A 21,558-nucleotide genomic window follows, 5' to 3' on the forward strand; every position below is an offset into this window, starting at 1 on the left:
TTTATAGCAATACAATCCTATTGCAAGAAACTAGAAAAATCTCAAATAAACAACCTAACCTTACACCTAAAGCAACTAGAAAAAGAACAACAAAAAAAAAACAACCCAAAGTTAGAAGGAAAGAAATCATAAAGATCAGAGTAGAAATAAATGACATAAAGAAAACAATAGCACAGATCAATGAAACTAAAAGTTGTTTATTTGAGAAGATACAATACAAAAACCTTTAACCAGACTCATCAAGGGAAAAAGGAAGAGTTCTCAAAAGGCTAATAGAGTTTTGCCAAGAGAACGCACTGGTCATAGCAAACACCCTCTTCCAACAACACAAGAGAAGACTCTACACATGGACAACACCAGATGGTCAACACCGAAATCAGATTGATTATATCCTTTGCAGCCAAAGATGGAGAAGCTCTATACAGTCAGCAAAAACAAGACCAGGAGCTGACTGTGGCTCAGATCATGAACTCCTTATTGCCAAATTCAGACTTAAATTGAAGAAAGTAGGGAAAACCACTAGACCATTCAGGTATGACCTAAATCAAACCCCTTATGATTATACACTGGAAGCGAGAAATAGATTTAAGGGCCTAGATCTGATAGATAGAGTGCCTGATAAACTATGGACGGAGGTTCGTAACACTGTACAGGAGACAGGGATTAAGACCATCCCCAAGGAAAAAAATGCGAAAAAGCAAAATGGCTGTCTGGGGAGGCCTTACAAATAGCTGTGAAAAGAAGAGAAGCAAAAAGCAAAGGAGAAAATGAAAGATATAAGCATCGGGATGCAGAGTTCCAAAGAATAGCAAGAAGAGATAAGAAAGCCTTCTTCAGCGATCAATGCAAAGAAATAGAGGAAAACAACAGAATGGGAAAGACTAGAGATCTCTTCAAGAAAGTCAGAGATACCAAAGGAACATTTCATGCAAAGATGGGCTCAATAAAGGACAGAAATGGTAGGGACCTAACAGAAGCAGAAGATATTAAGAAGAGGTGGCAAGAATACACAGAAGAACTGTACAAAAAAGATCTTCATGACCAAGATAATCACGATGGTGTGATCACTCATCTAGAGCCAGACATCCTGGAATGTGAAGTCAAGTGGGCCTTAGAAAGCATCACTACGAACAAAGCTAGTGGAGGTGATGGAATTCCAGTTGAGCTATTTCAAATCCTGAAAGATGATGCTGTGAAAGTGCTGCACTCAATATGCCGGCAAATTTGGAAAACTCAGCAGTGGCCACAGGAGTGGAAAAGGTCAGTTTTCATTCCAATTCCAAAGAAAGGCAATGCCAAAGAATGTTCAAAGTACCGCACAATTGCACTCATCTCACACGCTAGTAAAGTAATGCTCAAAATTCTCCAAGCCAGGCTTCAGCAATACATGAACTGTGAACTTCCAGATGTTCAAGCTGGTTTTAGAAAAGGCAGAGGAACCAGAGATCAAATTGCCAATATCTGCTGGATCATCAAAAAGGCAAGAGAGTTCCAGAAAAACATCTATTTCTGTTTTATTGACTATGCCAAAGCCTTTGACTGTGTGGATCACAATAAACTGTGGAAAATTCTGAAAGAGATGGGAATACCAGACCACCTGACCTGCCTCTTGAGAAATTTGTATGCAGGTCAGGAAGCAGCAGTTAGAACTGGACATGGAACAACAGACTGGTTCCAATAGGAAATTCATGGGGCCACAAAGAGTCAGACACGACTGAGCAACTAAACTGAACTAAGACATGAATAAGGAGACGGTACAACTGACAATGCAAAAATGTAAAGGATCCTGAGACTTCTTCAAGCAACTATATGTCAATGAAAAGCACAAACTGGAAGAAATGGACAAATTCTTAGAAAGGTACAGTCTCCAAACACTGAACCAGGAAGAAACAGAATATATGAACAGACCAATCCAAGTAAAGAAATTGAATCTGTGATTAAAAATCTTCAAACAAATGAAAGTTTAGGATGAGATAGCTTCATGGGCGAATATTCTACCATTTAGAGAAGAGCTAACACGTATTTTTCTCAAACTCTTTTAAAACATTGCAGAGGGTGGAATATTCCCAAACTCATTGGACAAGGTCACCATCACCATAATATTAAAATCATGCAAAGATATCACAGAAAAAGGAAATTATAGAGCAGTATCACTGATGAACACAGATGTAAAATCTTCAACAGAATACTAGTAAATCGAATCCAACAACACATTAAGAGGATCATCAATCATGATCAAGGGTATGATTTATCCCAGGGATATAAGGATTCTTCAATGTATACAAATCAATGTGATACACATCACCATCAACAAATTGAAGAATGAAAACCATATGATCATCTCAACAGATGCAAAAAAAGCTTTTGGGAAAATTCAACACCCATTTATGATAAAAACTCTCCATAAAGTGAAAAGGAACCTATTTCAACATAATAAAGGCCATATATGACAAACCTACAGCAAACATTATTCTCAATGGTGAAAAATTGAAAGCATTTTCTCTAAGATCTGGAACAAGACAAGGATCTCTACTCACCACTATTATTCAACACATTCTTGGAAGACATAGCCATGGCAATCACAGAAGAAAAAGAAAGAGAAGGAATCAAAATTGGAAAAGAAGAAGTAAAACTACCACTGTTTGTAGATGACATGATAAATGACTATAAATGACTATAAATAGAAAATCCTAAAGATAACACCAGAGAACTACGAGAGTGATTAAAGTTACAGGATACAAAACTAATACACAGAAATATCTTGCATTTCTATACACTAGCAACAAAAGATCAGAAAGACAAATTAAGGAAACAATCCCACTTATCACTGCAACCAATGAATAAAATACCTAGGAATAAACCTACCTAAGGAAGCAAAAGTCTTCTATGTAGAAAACTATAAGATACTGATGAAAGATATCAACCATGACACTAACAGATGTAGAGATATACCATGTTCTTGGGTTTGAAGAATCAGTGTTGTGAAAATGACTATATTATGCAAAGGAATATACAAATTCAACGCAATCCCTATCAAATTACCAATGGCATTTTTCACAGAACTAGAACAGAAAATTTTACAGTTTGTATGGAAACATAACCCTCAAAAGCTAAAGCAGTCTTGAGAAAGAAAAATGGAGCTGGAGAAATCAGGCGTGCTGACTTCAGACTATACTACATGGCTGCAGTCATCAAGACAATATGGTACTGGCAGAAAACAGAAATATAGACCAGCGGAACAAGATAGAAAGCCCAGAGATAAACCCACACAGCTACGGTCCCCTAATCTATGACAAAGGAGGATAGAACATACAAGGGATAAAAGACAGCTTCTTCAATAAGTGGTGCTGGGGAAATGGGAGAGTTACATGTACAAGAATGAAATTAGAACACTCCTTAACACCATACACAAAAATAAAATGGATTAAAGACCTGATGTAGGGCCAGACACTATAAAACTCTTAGAGGAAAACAGGCAGAACACCCTTTGACATAAATTACAGCAAAACCTTTTTTGACCCACCTCCTACAGTAATGAAAATAAAAACAAAAATAAACAAATGTGACCTAGGTATACTGAAAAGAGTTTGCACCGCAAAAGGAACCATAAACAAGACAAAAAGACAACCCTTAGAATGGGAGAGAACATTTGCAAATGAAGAAACTGACAAGGGATTAATCTCCAAAATACACAAGCAACTCATTCAGCTCAATATAAAAAAACAAACAACCTAGTCAAAACATGGGTACAAGGTCTAAATAGACATTTCTCCAAAGAAGACATACAGATAGCTAACAAACACATGAAAAGATGCTCAACATCACTAATTATTAGAGAAATGCAAATCAAAACTACAAAGAGTCGTCAACTCACACTGGTTAGAATGGCTATCATCACAAAATCTATAAACAGTACATGCTGGAGAGGGTATGGAGAAAAGGGAAGCCTCCTGCAATGTTGGTGGAAATGTAAATTGACACAGCCACTATGGAGACTAGTATGGAAGTTCCTTAAAACACCAAAAACAGAACTACCATGTGACCTAGCAATTCCACTACTGTGCATATATTTGGAGAAAACCATAATTCAAAAAGACCCATGCACCCCAATGTTCATTGCAGCACTATTTACAATAGCCAGGACATGGAAGAAACCTAAATGTCCACCAAGAGAGGAATGGATAAAGAAGATATGGCACATATGTACAAAGGGATATTGCTTAGTGCTTAGTCGCTCGGTGTCCGACTCTTTGTGACCCCCAAGACTGCAGCCCACCAGGCTCTTCTGTCCATGGAGATTCTCCAGGCAAGAATATTGGAGTGGGTTGCCATGCCCTTCTCCAGGGGACCTTCCCAACCCAGGGATCAAGCCCAGGTCTCCCACAGTGCAGCCGGATTCTTTACTGTCTTGAGTCACCAGGGAAGCCCATGAATACTGGAATGGGTAGCCTATTCCTTTTCCAGGGGATCTTTCCAATCCAGAGATCGAACGGAGGGTCTCCTGCACTGCAGGTGGATTCTTTACCAGCTGAGGTACCAGGGAATGTACTAGCTGAGCTACCAATGGACTCTTTCCAGCTGAGCTACCATTGGAATATTCAGTTCAGTTCAGTTCAGTTCTCAGTCGTGTCTGACTCTTTGTGATCCTATGAATTGCAGCATGCCAGGCCTCCCTGTCCATCACCAACTCCCGGAGTCCACCCAAACCCATGTCCATTGAGTCAGTGATGCCATCCAACCATCTCATCCTCTGTTGTCCCCTTTTCCTCCTGCCCTCAATCCTTCCCAGCATCACGGTCTTTTCAAATGAGTCAGCTCTTTGCATCATGTGGCCAAAGTATTGGAGTTTCAGCTTTAACATCAGTCCTTTCAATGAACACCCAGGACTGATCTCCTTTAGGATGGACTGGTTGGATCTCCTTGCAGTCCAAGGGACTCTCAAGAGTCTTCCTCAACACCACAGTTAAAAAGCATCAATTCTCTGGCACTCAGCTTTCCTTATAGTCCAACTCTCACATCCATACATGACTACTGGAAAAACCATAGCCTTGATTAGATGGACCTTTGTTGACAAAGTAATGTCTGTGCTTTTTAATACGCTGTCTAGGTTGGTCATAACTTTCCTTCCAAGGAGTAAGCATCTTTTAATTTCATGGCTGCAATTACCATCTGCAGTGATTTTGGAGTCCAGAAAACTGTTACTCAGGCATAAAATAGGAACACAACTGGGTCATTTGTAGAGATGTGGATAAATCAGAGACTGTCATACAAGATGAGGTATGTCAGAAAGTGTAAAACAAATATTGTATATTAATACATGTAAGTGAGATCTGAAGAAATTGGTATAGATGATCTTATTTAAGCAGAAATAAAAACATAGATGTAGGGCATAAACATATGGATATCAAAGGGGAAGGTTGGTGTGATGAACTGGGAGATTGGGATTGACATATATAAACTATTGATACTGTGTGTAAAATAGGTAACTAATGAGAATCTATAACTCTACTCAATGCTCTGTGGTGATGTAAATGGGAAAGAAAAAAGAGAGGGGATATATGTATATGTATATTCATATATATACTTTGTTGTACAGTAATATACAATGGATTAAAGACAATCTCTTTAACAAGTGGTGCTGGGAAAACTGGTCAACCACTTGTAAAAGAATGAAACTAGAACACTTCCTAACACCATACACAAAAATAAACTCAAAATGGATTAAGGATCTCAACGTAAGACCAGAAACTATAAAACTCCTAGAGGAGAACATAGGCAAAACACTCTCTGACATACATCACAGCAGGATCCTCTATGACCCACCTCCCAGAATATTGGAAATAAAAGCAAAAATAAACAAATGGGACCTAATTAAACTTAAAAGCTTCTGCACAACAAAGGAAACTATTAGCAAGGTGAAAAGACAGCCTTCAGAATGGGAGAAAATAATAGCAAATGAAGCAACTGACAAAAAACTAATCTCAAAAATATACAAGCAACTCCTACAGCTCAACTCCAGAAAAATAAATGATGCAATCAAAAAATGGGCCAAAGAACTAAATAGACATTTCTCCAAAGAAGACATACAGATGGCTAACAAACACATGAAAAGATGCTCAACATCACTCATTATCAGAGAAATGCAAATCAAAACCACTATGAGGTACCATTTCACACCAGTCAGAATGGCTGAAATCCAAAAGTCTACAAGCAATAAATGCTGGAGAGGGTGTGGAGAAAAGGGAACCCTCTTACACTGTTGGTGGGAATGCAAACTAGTACAGCCACTATGGAGAACAGTGTGGAGATTCCTTAAAAAACTGGAAATAGAACTGCCTTATGATCCAGCAATCCCACTGCTGGGCATACACACTGAGGAAACCAGAAGGGAAAGAGACACGTGTACCCCAATGTTCATCGCAACACTGTTTGTAATAGCCAGGACATGGAAGCAACCTAGATGCCCATCAGCAGATGAATGGATAAGCAAGCTGTGGTACATATACACAATGGAGTATTACTCAGCCATTAAAAAGAATACATTTGAATCAGTTCTAATGAGGTGGATGAAACTGGAGCCTATTATACAGAGTGAAGTAAGCCAGAAGGAAAAACACCAATACAGTATACTAATGCATATATATGGAATTTAGAAAGATGGTAACAATAACCCTGTGTACGAGACAGCAAAAGGGACACTGATGTATAGATCAGTCTTATGGACTCTGTGGGAGAGGGAAGGGTGGGGAGATTTGGGAGAATGGCATTGAAACATGTATAATATCATGTATGAAACGAGTCGCCAGTCCAGGTTCTATGCACGATACTGGAGGCTTGGGGCTAGTGCACTGGGACGACCCAAAGGGAGGGTATGGGGAGGGAGGAGGGTTCAGGATGGGGAGCACGGGTATACCTGTGGCGGATTCATTTCGATGTTTGGCAAAACTAATACAATATTGTAAAGTTTAAAAATAAAATAAAATTAAAAAAAACAATGCAAAGCAACTATCCTCCAATAAAAATTTAAAAAATTATATATGAAATGAGTTGCCAGTCCAGGTTCGATGCACGATACTGGATGCTTGGGGCTGGTGCACTGGGATGACCCAGAGGGATGGTACAGGGAGGGAAGAGGGAGGAGGGTTCAGGATGGGGAACACATGTATACCTGTGGCGGATTCATGTTGATATGTGGCAAAACCAATATAATATTGTACAGTTAAAATATAAAATAAAAAATAAAATTAAAAAAAATTAAAAAAATAAATTAACAGTGTAATTAAAAAAAAAAATTATATGCTTGTAGAATGATACGTTAGTATTTGGCAATGCAAAGAGCTGACTCATTGGAAAAGACCCTGATGCTGGGAGGGATTGGAGGCAGGAGGAGAAGGGGACGACAGAGGATGAGATGGCTGGATGGCATCACTGACTCGATGGACGTGAGTCTCAGTGAACTCTAGGAGTTGGTGATGGACAGGGAGGCCTGGCGTGCTGCAATTCATGGGGTAGCAAAGAGTCGGACACGACTGAGTGACTGATCTGATCTGATGTGTGTGAAAAGCTATTTTCAAAGATCATTAAATGTATAAAATATCATTACAGATCAGAATATTTTACATTTAATTATGATGTGTGCTGTGCTGTGCTTAGTCACTCAGTCTTGTCTGACTCTTTGTGACCACATGGACTGTAGCCTGCCATGTAAGAATACTGTCTAGACAAGAATACTGGAGTGGGTTGCCATGCCCTTCTCCAGGGGATCTTCCCAACCTGGAATACTAATTTTGAACCCCAATTAAGTGAAATGTTATTTACCCAAAAGAATTATTTTCATTAGTATATCTGTATATTATAAAATTGTACTCAATTATGGGCTTCCTAGGTGGGACAGTGGTAAAGAATGCAGAAAACATGGGTTCAGTTCCTGGGTCGGGAAGATTCCCCTGGAGAAGGAAAATGGCAACCTGCTCCAGTATTCTTGCCTGGAAAATCTCTGGACAGAGGAGAATGGCAGGCTATAGTACATGGGGTTGCAAAGATTGGATATAACTGAGGGAGTGAGCATGCACGTACTCAATTATTACTACATATTGAATATCATCCATAACAATTTTGTGGAAATTTGTTTTCTCTCTTGTTATGTAAGTATCTACATGATATTCTCAGTTTTGTCTGCTGACTTGCAGATCTTAATACCTGGTCCTTTACAGAGAAAGTCTGTTGATCCCTGATCTAAGTTAGTGGTTTCCAAAGTAGTTGTTCTCAAAATCCTCTGTATTAAGAAAACATACAAACTGGTTCACATATTAATTGTTTAACTACACAGGTAGTTGCCACCATTGGTCTACAGTTACTCCATTTATTATGAATCATTTTATAGCTGCAACCATTATTATCTTAACCTTTAACAGGGAGAAACAGAGGATTAATAAGTAAAGGCTGCTTACAATTAATTAATCAAATAGTTGGCAAAAATGAGTAAAACCTTGAGGGTTCTTGACTCCTGATTATTTTGGTCCAATTAGTTAAAATACACTTATTTTATTTTATTAACAAGGTACCCACAGAAACAGTTTTGAAAAACATGGGTAGATAGGAGAGTAAAATAATATTCTCATCTTCGATATAAAGGCAACATTCCTTTTGTAACTTTAATAAGCACTGCTGAAGCTGAAACTACAGTACTTTGGCCACCTCATGCAAAGAGTTGACTCATTGGAAAAGACTCTGATGCTGGGAGAGATTGGGGGCAGGAGGAAAAGGGGATGACAGAGGATGAGATGGCTGGATGGCATCACTGACTCGATGGACGTGAGTCTCAGTGAACTCCGGGAGTTGGTGATGGACAGGGAGTCCTGGCGTGCTGTGATTCATGGGGTCGCGAAGAGTCGGACACGACTGAGAGACTGAACTGAACAACAGACTTATTAATAAATTCATTCAACAAATATTTATTGGACATTTTTTTATGTATGTAGAAACTGTTCCAGGTGCTGGGAATATAGCAATAAACAAAACAGACCAAACTCTCCACCTTCAAGGAGCTCATATTTTAGAGGTTAGGAAACTGTAATATGTCTATAATACCCCTTCAAAATGGCCCAAAGATGTGAGTAAATAGCCTTAGAGTTCAAAACCTCAATTTACCACTGCTGGAGGGAGGAGGACTGGGGCAAATGCAAGATCAGTTTTTATAGCTGCTATCAGCAAGATCAGGGCTTCCCAGGTGGTGCAGTGGTAAACAATCTGCTGCCAGTGCAGGAGACACAGGAGACGCAGGCTGGATCGTTGGGTTGGGAAGATCCCCTGGAGTAGGAAATGGCAACCCACCTCCAATATTCTTACCTAGAAAATTCTATGGACAGAGTAGCCTGGTGGGCTACAGTCCATGGGGTCACAAAGCAATGGACACGACTGAGCCTGCCTGCATGCAATGTCAGCAATATTAAGGAGTTCTGGACCAATGACTTCAATGAAGTATAAAATCTAAGGCTAGGTCATCAACCGAAAGGGACAGGGTTGGACATGCATGTGTTGGGGGATGAGTATAAAACAATGGCCACTGTTCACTGGTTTCTCCAGTTTTTTCAAACTGACAAAAGCAGGTACAAAAGTCAGCACCAATTTTCCACTACCCCACTCAACACTTTTTGGCATGATATGTTTTCTTCTTTTTTTTTTCACAATCTTACTTTCAGATTGAGGTGGAAAGCTCAAACTTGAGTTAGAGTAAACTAATGATGGTCCTCCTATGTGGAATATCATTTTTACCATTCTGGAGTCTTTATTATGGGGTGGATAAGGGATGGCTATGTTCAGAGGGATTAGAAGAATACCAAGAGATTTCTGTGGAAATCATTGTAATCTTTACATACCTATCAGTAGCAGGATCCAGGTCCGGCATTAGAGTCTCCTGACACGCATCACTGACAGCCTCCTTTTTACAATGTGACCATTTGGGGAACACACTGTGCAATGTATTACAGTACAAAGAAAGCATTGAAGCACCTGCAGCATTGCCCGGTGCCTTTGACTCTGCAGTGGACATAAGGTTAAAGGGGAAAGAATAGCGAAGAAAGAAGGAACAGCCTCTACTGCAGTTATTAGCTGCTGATTACAAGTCAGTCAGTCCTACCTCTAATTTCTAAAACTATCTTCTAAAACTCCATCTTTCCTTCAAAACACTTTGCAAATTTAAAAGAAAAAAATATTTCATCTGGCTGAAAGGCAAAGAACTTTTTTTTGCTTTCAGGAATGAAACGTTTTGCTAAAAAAGGCTCTATGAGGGAGGAGAAAACTCACCACTCAGCTGCTGGGTCACAGCCAGGCGGCTGGGCTTCAGGATGAACTGACACTGCATCTCTCGGGGCAGCTGCTCCATGAGGAAGGGCTCTTGGAAGTTGGAAGGTGTGGGGGAGTCCTTTGATCCCTGTGTCAGGAGTGCAGTGTCTCGAAGATGGCTCATTTTAATTCCATAGGGATATTCATGCCCTACACAGAGAAAAAAAAAATCTAAATGTAGACTTTAGGCAGACTAACACTGTGACTGTGTGTGCTACATACTGGAATGTACTGCAATTTGCTCCTGGGACTTTTGGTATAAAGAATCCTTTTGTTGACTTAATGATCACCATGCACACTCTTACAGCTGGAGACCAGTGCATAATGCAGGTGGCCCAACCAGAGTAGTTTATTTTTGGAGTGCAGAGGGAAAAAAGCAAAGAGAAAAAAATGTCTTTAAAGAGTATCTTGTTTGGGAATGCACAGATTAGTCTGTGAGTTGCATAATGTTGACTTCTCCTATGCTCACATCTGTGTACATATTTAAAGGCACTCTAGTTTCTCCTTTGACATTAAGTATATTCTGTAAATCTTCAGTCAGTCCTTGACCTCTCTCAGCCTTAAATCCATGACTTAAAATATTTACCCTATCTATCACATAGCATTATAAGGATCAAATAAGTAAACCTTAGAATTAATATTTTTTAAAATAATAAGGGCAAAAACTACATATTTCAGGCATCACTATTATTACTATTATTCAACACAAGACATCTTTCTGAAAAAGACATTTTATACTTTTTATTAGTTATATAATTAGTCACCCAGTAGCGAAAGGACTGGTTTGTTTGATTTATGTTTCCCTCCCCCTACTGCGCTCTGAGGTTGTTATTCAAAGGCAAGAATTTGAAGAAGACTGCAGGGTATTAGAAACACAGAGACAAGATTCAAAAAGTAATTTTCAAACTAGAAAAACTAAACTCCACGTCGACTCTGCATCTGACTGCAACATGATTTTTTTGTTCTTTAGTACTTTTAAGCAGCTGCATTTTCTTAATTATTCCTCAAGTACCATTGTGCTGTAGATCTTGTTTACTTTTTAAAAAGAGTAAATTCTCTTGCATCCCTTATTTTTCACTGAATGTAATTCAGTGAACTCCTTCTTTTCCATCTGGCACAGGCAGACAATGTCAATGCTCCATTAACATCAAGTACCACAGCAACTTTCAGGGATTAAGGCAAAAAAAAAAGGACTTCTATGATAGCAATAAAGCCAAGTCAATTTATCAAAATAGCCAATGGCTAATATACAATTGAAGTTTGCAAGGCATGTTAAAATATGAAGTGGAGAACTGTTGCTAAGTAACAATCATGTTTCATGTCCCATGGATTTTTTAGTGAGAGTTAGAAATGAAGCTTAAAGCTGTTTTAAGCCTGAGAGTTAGCATCTATACAGTCTTAATTAAATTAATATATTTTATTAAAACAATTATTTAAAGTACTCATTTGGTTTTTAATCCCAGCTTTAATTGTTGCTTACTGACTTTTATAAAAGGTCAACATTAAGAAACTGGAAATGCAAAGAATTTTTTGTCCCCAGCTATGAGCATAACAACTTGTTTTAAGTCTGAGAACATACATTTCATAGAAAAGTTTGATTTTAGATTACTCAGATTGTTTGAAACCTGAATTACACAGTAGTGATCTCCACAGGTAAATGAAAGGAAAACATGAGATAACTCATATGACATGCTTTGCACAATGTCTGGTAGATAGTAAGCATTTAAAAATGATTAACAGAACTCTCATCAACAATGGTTATCATCTCAAGATCTGCTACAGATGCTGTCCCTTAATGTAATTGGTCTTTTTCTGTTAACCACACTGAATGGACTCACTTATCCAGAATATTTTTTTAGTGAAATCAGTTTAAATAAGGTGAGGTGATAAATCATTTATCAATGACTCTTCAAAACAAATGCTGGAAAATTTGACTACAGAAACAGCAAAGTAGTTAGTAAACTAGACTGCTAAGTTAGTCAATGAGGATATTTAGGAATCAAAATGGTTTAATTTCATTGTCTTTATGATGCCTAGGAAAATTCCTGGTGCAGGGCAGATGTTAAATACTGACAGATTGAGGCATGATTGGATCATAGATAGTCTTCCACAGAGGCAAGTAGTAGGTAGGAAAGGGAACAGGAAATTAAAAATCTAATCATGAAAAATAAATATATAGGGAAAAGGAGTAACAACAAAAACATGCTTTTTTTCAGAAAAAAGTTTTAAAAAGTTGACAAGATAGTTCTGTTTGTAAAGAAAAAAAAAGAGGAAAATTCACATTTCTCTTTCCAACTATATCGTTAGCTGCTCGAATAAAGAGATATCATTTGTCTGGCACATAGGAAATACTTGATAGGCATCTATTAAATTAACACATGAATATTATAGAAGATTTAATATTTAATAGTATTTAATTTTAGGACTATATAGTCAATTTGCTGAGACATTTAGAATTATAATTAATTCATAATCAATTCTATCTTAGATCTTCATAGAAACTTACCAATAAGTGGGTATGGTGCCTCTTCTTTGCCAGAATTGACCCATAACTGGTACTCTTTCTCAGAGCCCTTGGAGACAAAAGAATTAACAATAATTCTTCACATTTGGTAAATGAATGAGAATACATTTTCTGGGCATTTTTATGTTTTGCAAAAAAAAGGGGGGGGCAATATAAATGCTTTTAAGCTTCATAGCGGGTGGATATGGCTTTTGAAGATGGTAGTTCTGATTCTATAACCTCTCTAAACCCTAATAGAGGACTCATTTTTACCTAGGGATGACTAGATCCACCGACTGTAACAGAATCAGGCCCTCACTATTATGGATAGCCCACAGAATATGAAATCATATATATGCTCTTTCACAAAGTAAGAAGAAACTTCTTGTTTTTCTGAAAGGTTAACTGATCTTTTTCAGAGTTCTAACTTCTGCTTCTCTGAACTTCTCAAAGAATATTGGATTTAATCTACAACATGCCCCTGCAATGACAACTTTGTTATCCAGAAAGCTACAACCCTGCTATGTCTGTGATGAAAAAGTAAAATCTCAAAGGCTGACTTCTGAGTGGAAGTCAGTTTAGCTGCTTCTGAGTAGAAGGAGAAGAATGACCATGGGGCTTTGAGGAGAGAGACAGGTAGCTGGCACGGTCTACACTGGCTTTACTTTGAGCAAGTCCAGGCCTGGGGACAGAAAGGACAAGAATTCTGTCTAGAGAATAGGCCCAGTTATAGGGAACAATGAAACTGTTCACTAGCAGAATCACAACCCAGCAATATTTAAAATCCCACTTGAAAGAAACAATATTAAATTATACAGACTTTGCTGTATCCTTTAAAAGAGGATAAAGCAAAAATGTTTTAAATGAAACTGCAACAGATGGGCAATATTTAATATTCTTACCTTTATCTTCTAATTAAAAATTATGATCCTGACCTTATAATGGAGGGTCCTGGCTAAGAGATTACATCTCCCACTGCCCTCCCCTACTCCATCATGTCCTTCATTGTTTCCTAGTCAAAAAACTTTATTGCAAACAGGAAGAGCAATTTAGTAAAAATCCTATCTTTTTTTATAGTGTTTGAAAACACTTTAATAATCCCTTACAACCTAAAAACCAAACTGCCTCAATTCCTAATTATACTGAACAGAAATATTTTTGGTATGATGAGACTGATCACTTTATCCAGAAGAACACAAGTGTCATTAATTAATTAATCTCTCTCCTTCCCCTTTAAACTGTTCATTCTCTTCTAATGTATAAGCTTATATAAGAAATCAATGCAGAGGTGTCTGCTTTATCCAGTGCATATATATTTCATTATATCTTAAATATATTATTAAATTTAACCAAAATAAATCTGATTTATTATCCTCATTTTGGTTGCCCTGAATTTTTAAGGACTTACAATTGGAATGTGTAAAAGCAAATTGAAACAGTTAAGACTATGGGATGTCTTTAATACATGTTACATCTTAGTAACACTACATTTTGATACTTATGGAGAATCTCACTCAAGAAATGATGTTGTTCAAGTGTTTCCTTTAGTTCCATCCTTCTGAAAGCCATTCCCTTTAACACAAAAACCCATTATGTGATTTTTATATACTGGTAGGGAGAATACGAGAACTTTCCAACTCTCTTTCCCTACCTCATCTTCAAACATTCCAATCTTCTCTATCAATAAAATTTCAAAAACTCACCATTGCCCCATGAAACAGAAAGAAGCAGAAGCTAAAAGCAAAGCAAGAGAAAATGTGGTGTGCATACTAAAATGCTTTAAAATCCATGATCTAATTCAAAACTTATTTTTAAATTTACCAGTTCATTTGGAGGTAGAACAACCCATCTTCTGGACCTGCAGCCACTGAATATGGTTACTAACTATTATGTTCTTTATGTAAAAATTCTATTGTAGGGTAAATCCTTCAGAATCCATCATTCTAAGACTGATTGAGTCTTGGGATAATAAGTGAATAATCAGGTAAGGAAGAAGAACCAGGAGAGGAGATAGGTAAATAAGAGTTACATAGTAACAAGTGAAAAGAGGGGAAAGAGGTTGAAACTTTCTATTAAGAATTTTATATCAAAAAATCCTAACTGTATATGTATAGCATATAATATTAAAATGCATGTTAACATTCTAACATTGTAGTCTAAACTTATTATGCTTTTCAGTTAACACAAGTTATAAAATGGGAATGGAAGAAGAGTACTCAATATTAAGCTAATATTAAAACTTCACTGTTCCAAGTGAAAGACCTATACACTGAAAACTATGTAATATCAATAGAAGAAACTGAAGATGATATAAATAAATGACAAAATAAATATAATCCCTATCAAAATATGGGCTTCCCAGGTGACACTAGTGGTAAGGAAATCCCCTGCCAATGCAGGAGACATGAGAGATGCAGGTTCGGTCCCTGGGTCGGGAAGATCCCCTGGAGGAGGGCGTGGCAACCCACCCCAGTACCGTTCTGGAGAATCTCATGGACAGAGGAGCCTGGAGGGTTATGGTCCTACACGACTAAAGCGACTTAGCATGCATGCACACGCTATCAAAATATACACATTTTTTCACAGAACTAGAATAAATAATCTTAAAATTTGTATGGAACCACCACAAAAGACCTCGAATAGCCAAAGAAATCTTGGAAAAAAAAAATGCTCCTTGGCTTCAAATAATACTAAAAAGCTATAGTTAATCAAGACTGTTATGATACTGGCACAAAAATACACACAAAGATTAATGCAATAGGATAGTGGACCCAGAAATAAACTCATGTGTACATGGTCAATTAATCTACAACAAAGTATGAAAGAATACACAATGGGGAAAATAAAGTCTCTTCAATAAGTGGTATTGGGAAAATAAGACAGCTACATGTGAAAAATAAAATAAGAATATTTTCCCTAACACATACAAAAATAAATTCAAAATGGATTGAAGGCCTAAAGGTTAAGAACTGAAAAACAAAAACTCCTAGAAGAGAACATAAGCAGAACACTTTTAAAATCATAACAATGTTTTTTTTGGATCTATCTCTTAAGGCAAAATGAATAAGAACAAAAATAAAGAAATATGACCTCATTAAATTAGTAAAAGCTTTTGCATAGCAAAGGAAACCAGTGATAAAACAAAAAGATAACCTACAGGATGGGGGAAGATATTTGGAAATGATATGACCAATAAAGGATTTAAATCCATATTTACACAGCTCATACAAATCAATATCAAAAAACTGATCCAATCCCAAAATGGGCAGAAGACCTGAACAGATATTTTTCCAAAGATGGCTTGCAGGTGGCTAGCTAACAGGCACATGAAAAGATGATCAACATCACTAAGTATCAGAGAAATGCAAATCAAAACAATGAGATATTACCTCACACCTTTAAGAAAGGTTATCATCAGGACTTCCCTGGTGGCCACTGATTAAGAATCTGACTTGCAAATACAGGAGATGTGGGTTTGATCCCTGGTCAGGAAACTAAGATTCCACCTGCCACAAAGAAAGCAGCCTATGCACAGCAACTACTGAAGCCCGCACGCTCTGGAGCCTGTGTAACTCTAGAGAGCCCCGACGCCACAACGAAGACCCAATGCAGCTAAAGAAGTAAATATTAAAAACTGTTATTGGAGTAACTGGACACTCAAATGCAAAAACAAAACAAAAAAAGGCTATCATCAAAACAACCACAAATAACAAAAGTGTTCAAAGATGCAGAGAAAAAAGAATCTTTGTACACTGCCGGTGAAAATGTAAACTGGTGCGGCCCTGGTGGAAAACAGGATGGAGGCTCCTCAAAAAACTACAACTACCATGAGATGCAGTCAGCCTACTCCTGTGTATATATCCAAAGAAAACAAAAACACTAATTTGAAAAGATATATGTACCCCAATGTTCACAGTGGCATTGCTTATGATAGCCAAGATATTGAAGCAATCCAAATGTCAAGCAATAGACAAATGGATGAAGAATATGTGGTATATGTGTGCATAAAAAATGGAATGCTACTCAGCCATAAGTAAGAATGAAAATTTTGTCATTTGCAACACAACATGAATAGACCTGGAAGGTATTGTGCTTACTGAAATAAGTTAAGACAGAGGACAAATACTGCATGCACTCATTCATATGTAAAATCCAAAAAAAAAAAAACCCCAAGTGAACAGATACAGCAAAAGAGGAACATACATAGAAAGAACAAACTACCATTACCAATGAGGAGTAGGTTAGGAGGAAGGGCAAGGTAGGTGAAGGGGATTATGAGGTATAAAACTACTAGGTATAAAATAAATTAAGATACACGGATGCAATGTATAGCATAGGGAATATAGATAATATTTTACAATAATTATATGCTGAAGAATTGATGCTTTTGAACTGTGGTGTTGGAAAAGACTCTTAAGAGTCCCTTGGACTCCAAGGAGATCCAACCAGTCCATCCTAAAGGAGATCAGTCCTGAGTGTTCATTGGAGGGACTGATGTTGAAGCTGAAACTCCAATACTTTGGTCACCTGATGCAAAGAGCTGACTCATTTGAAAAGACCCTGATGCTGGGAAAGATTGAAGGCAGCAGGAGAAGGGGATGACAGAGGATGAGATGGTTCGACGGCATCACTTACTCAATGGACCTGAGTCTGAGTAAACTCTGGGAGCTGGTGAGGGACAGGGAGGCCTGGCGTGCTGCAGTCCATGGGGTCGCAAAGAGTCAGATGTGACTGAGCGACTGAACTGAACTGATATGGAGTATAATCCATAAAAACATCAAATCACTCATGTTGTACACTTGAAACCAATACAATATTATAATTCAACTATAGTTCAGTTCAAAAGAAAACAAAACTCTCAAAAAGAATAAAAACTGTTGTCATTATTTTCCATACTTTTGAGAACAAAATATGACTTTGGTACCTCTAAGAATCAGCTGTCTTATGATGGAAGGGATAGTATTTATAATAATCTAAAGTATCAAATAAAGGGCTTCCCTGGTGGCTCAGATGGTAAAGAATCATCTTCAATGCACGAGACGTGGGTTCAATCCCTGGGTTGGGAAGATCCCTTGGAGGAGGGCATGGCAACCCACTCCAGTATTCTTGCCTGGAGAATCCCCATGGACAGAGGAGCCTGGCAGGCTACAGTCCACGGGGTCACAAAGAGTCGGACATAACTGAGTGGCTAAGCACAAAGCATCAAAGTTTGTTTTTAATTAAGAATATCTAGCAGAGTAACTTACAGTTATCCCTAGCATTGGTAGTGACATGTTGATAACTTCATTTGCTGTATCTGAATTCGTTACTGTTATAGTTTTAGACTGTGGAGAAAAAAAGAAATACAGATATAAATAAAGGATTTTAAACCAGGGGAACAAATAATTACTGTCAAATGATTATCCACAGGCAAATCTTGATTTCAAGTGTTGACAAAGTACCACTTAGGTAGAACACAAATCCTTGATTATAATTTATTTTCATTCAATTTTTATAGTATTCCTTTTAATAAAACATCTCTTCCTCTTAAAATATGACTCAAAATATGAGATCTTCAGCCAGAAAGAAAAAGAATAAATATAGTTCAGAGAGATTACATGGACCACTCTCGAAACCAAACAAAAAGTCAGAGAGGCTGGTCCTCTGCATCATGTCTATGACTATTTCCATAAAGCAACATGTGATAAAAAAGGGAGAACATTAAACTATTTTCCATTTTTTTCTGAGCACTGTTTTCACAGTGTGGGTTTTTATTTCTTTGTATGGTAAAAAATCAGTTTAGACAAAATCAGAATAAGAACTGGTTACAAAATTTAAAGTTTGGAATTAAAAGCACTATTTATTGAGCACTTTCTGTATGTCAGGCACTGTGGCTGCCGAGACTCACTGCTGAAATCTGAAGAGGCCTTAAAACCAAAGAATCTGGCAAATAAACTGAACAGTTTAGAAAACTCAATTCTGTTACCAACTCTGCTACTGAATAGAGTATCTATAATATCCCTGTGTTAAATGCTCAACTACACTGAGAGATTACTGCTTAAAAATCAATAGTTCTCAACAAGAGAAATGGAATTGATGAGATTACCTATAGAGTTCACTGAATTATAAGACATTATTTAAAAATAAGACAATGCTATGCTATCAAAAAAGAAATAAATATTGGGAATTTGGGATTGACACACACACACTGTTATATTTAAAACAGATAACCAACAAGGACCTACTTACTATATAGCACAAGGGACTCTGCTCAATACTCTTTAATAAACCAAGAGGGAGAAGAACTTGAAAAAGTATAGATACATGTGTATGTAAACTGAATCACTTTGCTATACACTTGAAACTAGCACAACATTGTTAAATCAATCAACTATACTCCATTATAAAATAAACATTAAAAAGGAAGGATTTACTATGCACATAGGTAGATTTTACATATTCTAATTATCATATAAATAAGCAATTAGTGCTGTGTCCCTGATAAGGCTTAAATGGCACAAATAAGTAAAATAAATGGAAACAGAATGATCTAAAAATAAAGCTAAGTGAAATCCACTGATAACTCATCACTTATCTATCCTTGTATTTATTCTCTATAAATACAATAACAAATTGCTTCTGAAATTCATTCACTGATTTCAAACTGCATTCCTTATAGTTTCAAGGATTAAGCAAAAGTATCAGAAATGAACAGGGAAAGCTCAGTGTTTGTCTTCCACCAGAAAGACCTATCCTATAACACTAATAACCACTCCCAAAGTATCTGGTTTCTAAAATAATGATTTTTCTTAATATTAGGTATATATGTTCAAAATAGTAGTTACAGGATGTGTTTTTTTTTTTTTTTCTTGCATGCATCTCTGGTAGAAAAAACAAATGAATTCTTAGCAGATGCATGTTCTTTGGCTAGTAAACAAAAAAAATAGCAATTTAACTAGAGCATGTGGCTATTTTTTCCCACATTAGCAGAATTCACTAACAAGTTGTGCATAACTAAAGGCCAAGGAGAATGAATGCCTCTCATACATGCACTCCTATGTGGGGGGAATCACTCTGGAAGCAGGGCTCCCTGTAAGGAGACTCTTGCCATGGAGCAACTTCAGAGAGCAAAAGACCGTGTGTCACATCATCACGAACTGAAGCAGGATATGAGTGATAAAACAGAGCTGCTGAGAAGTGTGACAATCTACAGTATCATAAAAATGCTCATTTCTATTTTGTGCATTATCGACAACATTTTGGACTATATTTCAGTCATAAGATTGCATATAACACTTAGGGATAAACAAACTTAATTTTTATTTTGACCAAAATGATAAAATCTGTGCTGATTCATTAAAAATGTTATCTCTCTCGGCTCATCCATTTGTTAAGCTGAGGAATTCAATACCTAAAAACTCAAAGAATGAAGAACTTTCCAAAACTTACTCTCAACTTAAGAAGTGACAGGTTGGAAAACTTGCTTAATACTAATAGGAAATATCTCCTTGTGGAAATGTCTTTACTACGAGCCTCTGTGGCTGCTACTGAAAAGATCCAGAGAAGCATTAATGTTAGAGGAAGGACAGAGACATCTGACAGGCAATAATCTTACCAAGTGTAAATGTTAAATACTGAGTTAATATGAATTTCTCTCACTTCATTTTCTCTAGGGTTACTTTTCATATGTACAACACAGATACCCAGGGAAATATACCTTCTCACAATGTATTTTTCTAAATGCCTACCTTCCACAGCACATACCCAGCCTGTCTGCCTGCCTGTCTCTCTTTCTATCCAGGTGTTCTGCCTTAGGCAGGGACTTAGAATTTAATGTTCTGACTTAGAAACACTTACATAGGCACAATTCCCAATGTCCTTGGCGAAGATTTTGAGGGGAATGCTCTTCGGGTAGTCCTTTTCTTTCTCTAGATTGATGTATCTAATCAAACGCAACAACAACCCAAAACAACACTGAGTCAGATGGATTTTGCTAATGGCTTATTTTTAAAGCATTCTATTTTGCTAATATTTTCAATATATTTATGTGCTATTTTTAAAAAGACAGATGGAAAGACTCAGCAAAGTCAGATTACATTATGGGTTGGAAGAGAATTAAAAAAAAAATTTCTCAGGACATTAGGCATAGGCACAAAGAAGAACAGAGGAGATCCATTTTAAAAGAGGTTTGGGAAGCACAGTCCAGTTAAGACATCTTTTGGTGATGCTTTATCCTCAACACTTCCCTACATTTTCTGGACTGTCCACTTAGCACTTATCTTAGTGATAAGTACAGGAGCATATATACTACTTTACTAGACCAAACCAAAACAATGGGCTTTTACTTCTCATTGAGCTATACACCTTGGTTTTCTCCAAGCTTGGGAAGGGAGAGCAGAGAGGAAGGACGGAAGGACTATGGGAATAAGAGATGAGCCTCAATTGATCATTTTAGTCCATATGCTCAAAGGTTGGGATAATAATTGAATTTTGAGGGGCTCAGCAGAAAACCTCCATGAATGGAAACGGAAATAATACATGCTTTGAGGAAACTGTTAGCTCCAAATGGTAGGCTGGGAACACAGAAAGAGATGGGAAAGATTATTGATAAATTTCTGTCTAGAATGATCTAACCAGACCTCAACATTCTCCTTCCTAGTAAGAAAGAAATACATGTAATCAGAGAACATTACTTACAGTAAGCAGTAGCTAATGTACAGTTTAAACAGCTT

At 37.2% G+C, this 21,558-nt stretch overlaps 1 protein-coding gene across 6 annotated transcripts in view; it reads right to left on the reverse strand.

Annotated features, from left to right (window-relative positions):
* Window positions 1–21,558, reverse strand: part of ARHGAP20 (Rho GTPase activating protein 20) — a 215,923-nt gene that overhangs the window by 38,019 nt on the left and 156,346 nt on the right. For 5 of the 6 annotated variants that reach the window (XM_005215783.5, XM_059874706.1, XM_059874705.1 and 2 more), the window contains exons 6-9: window positions 20,684–20,768; window positions 18,094–18,171; window positions 12,851–12,917; window positions 10,306–10,494 (exon numbers count right to left, since the gene is read on the reverse strand). In XM_005215783.5, the coding sequence (XP_005215840.1) occupies window positions 10,306–10,494; window positions 12,851–12,917; window positions 18,094–18,171; window positions 20,684–20,768 (419 nt within the window). The remainder of the gene's footprint in view (window positions 1–10,305; window positions 10,495–12,850; window positions 12,918–18,093; window positions 18,172–20,683; window positions 20,769–21,558) is intronic. The other variant, XM_059874707.1, reaches the window with a different exon arrangement.

Source organism: Bos taurus, chromosome 15 (assembly GCF_002263795.3).
Source record: "Bos taurus isolate L1 Dominette 01449 registration number 42190680 breed Hereford chromosome 15, ARS-UCD2.0, whole genome shotgun sequence".
Lineage (NCBI taxonomy): Eukaryota > Metazoa > Chordata > Mammalia > Artiodactyla > Bovidae > Bos > Bos taurus.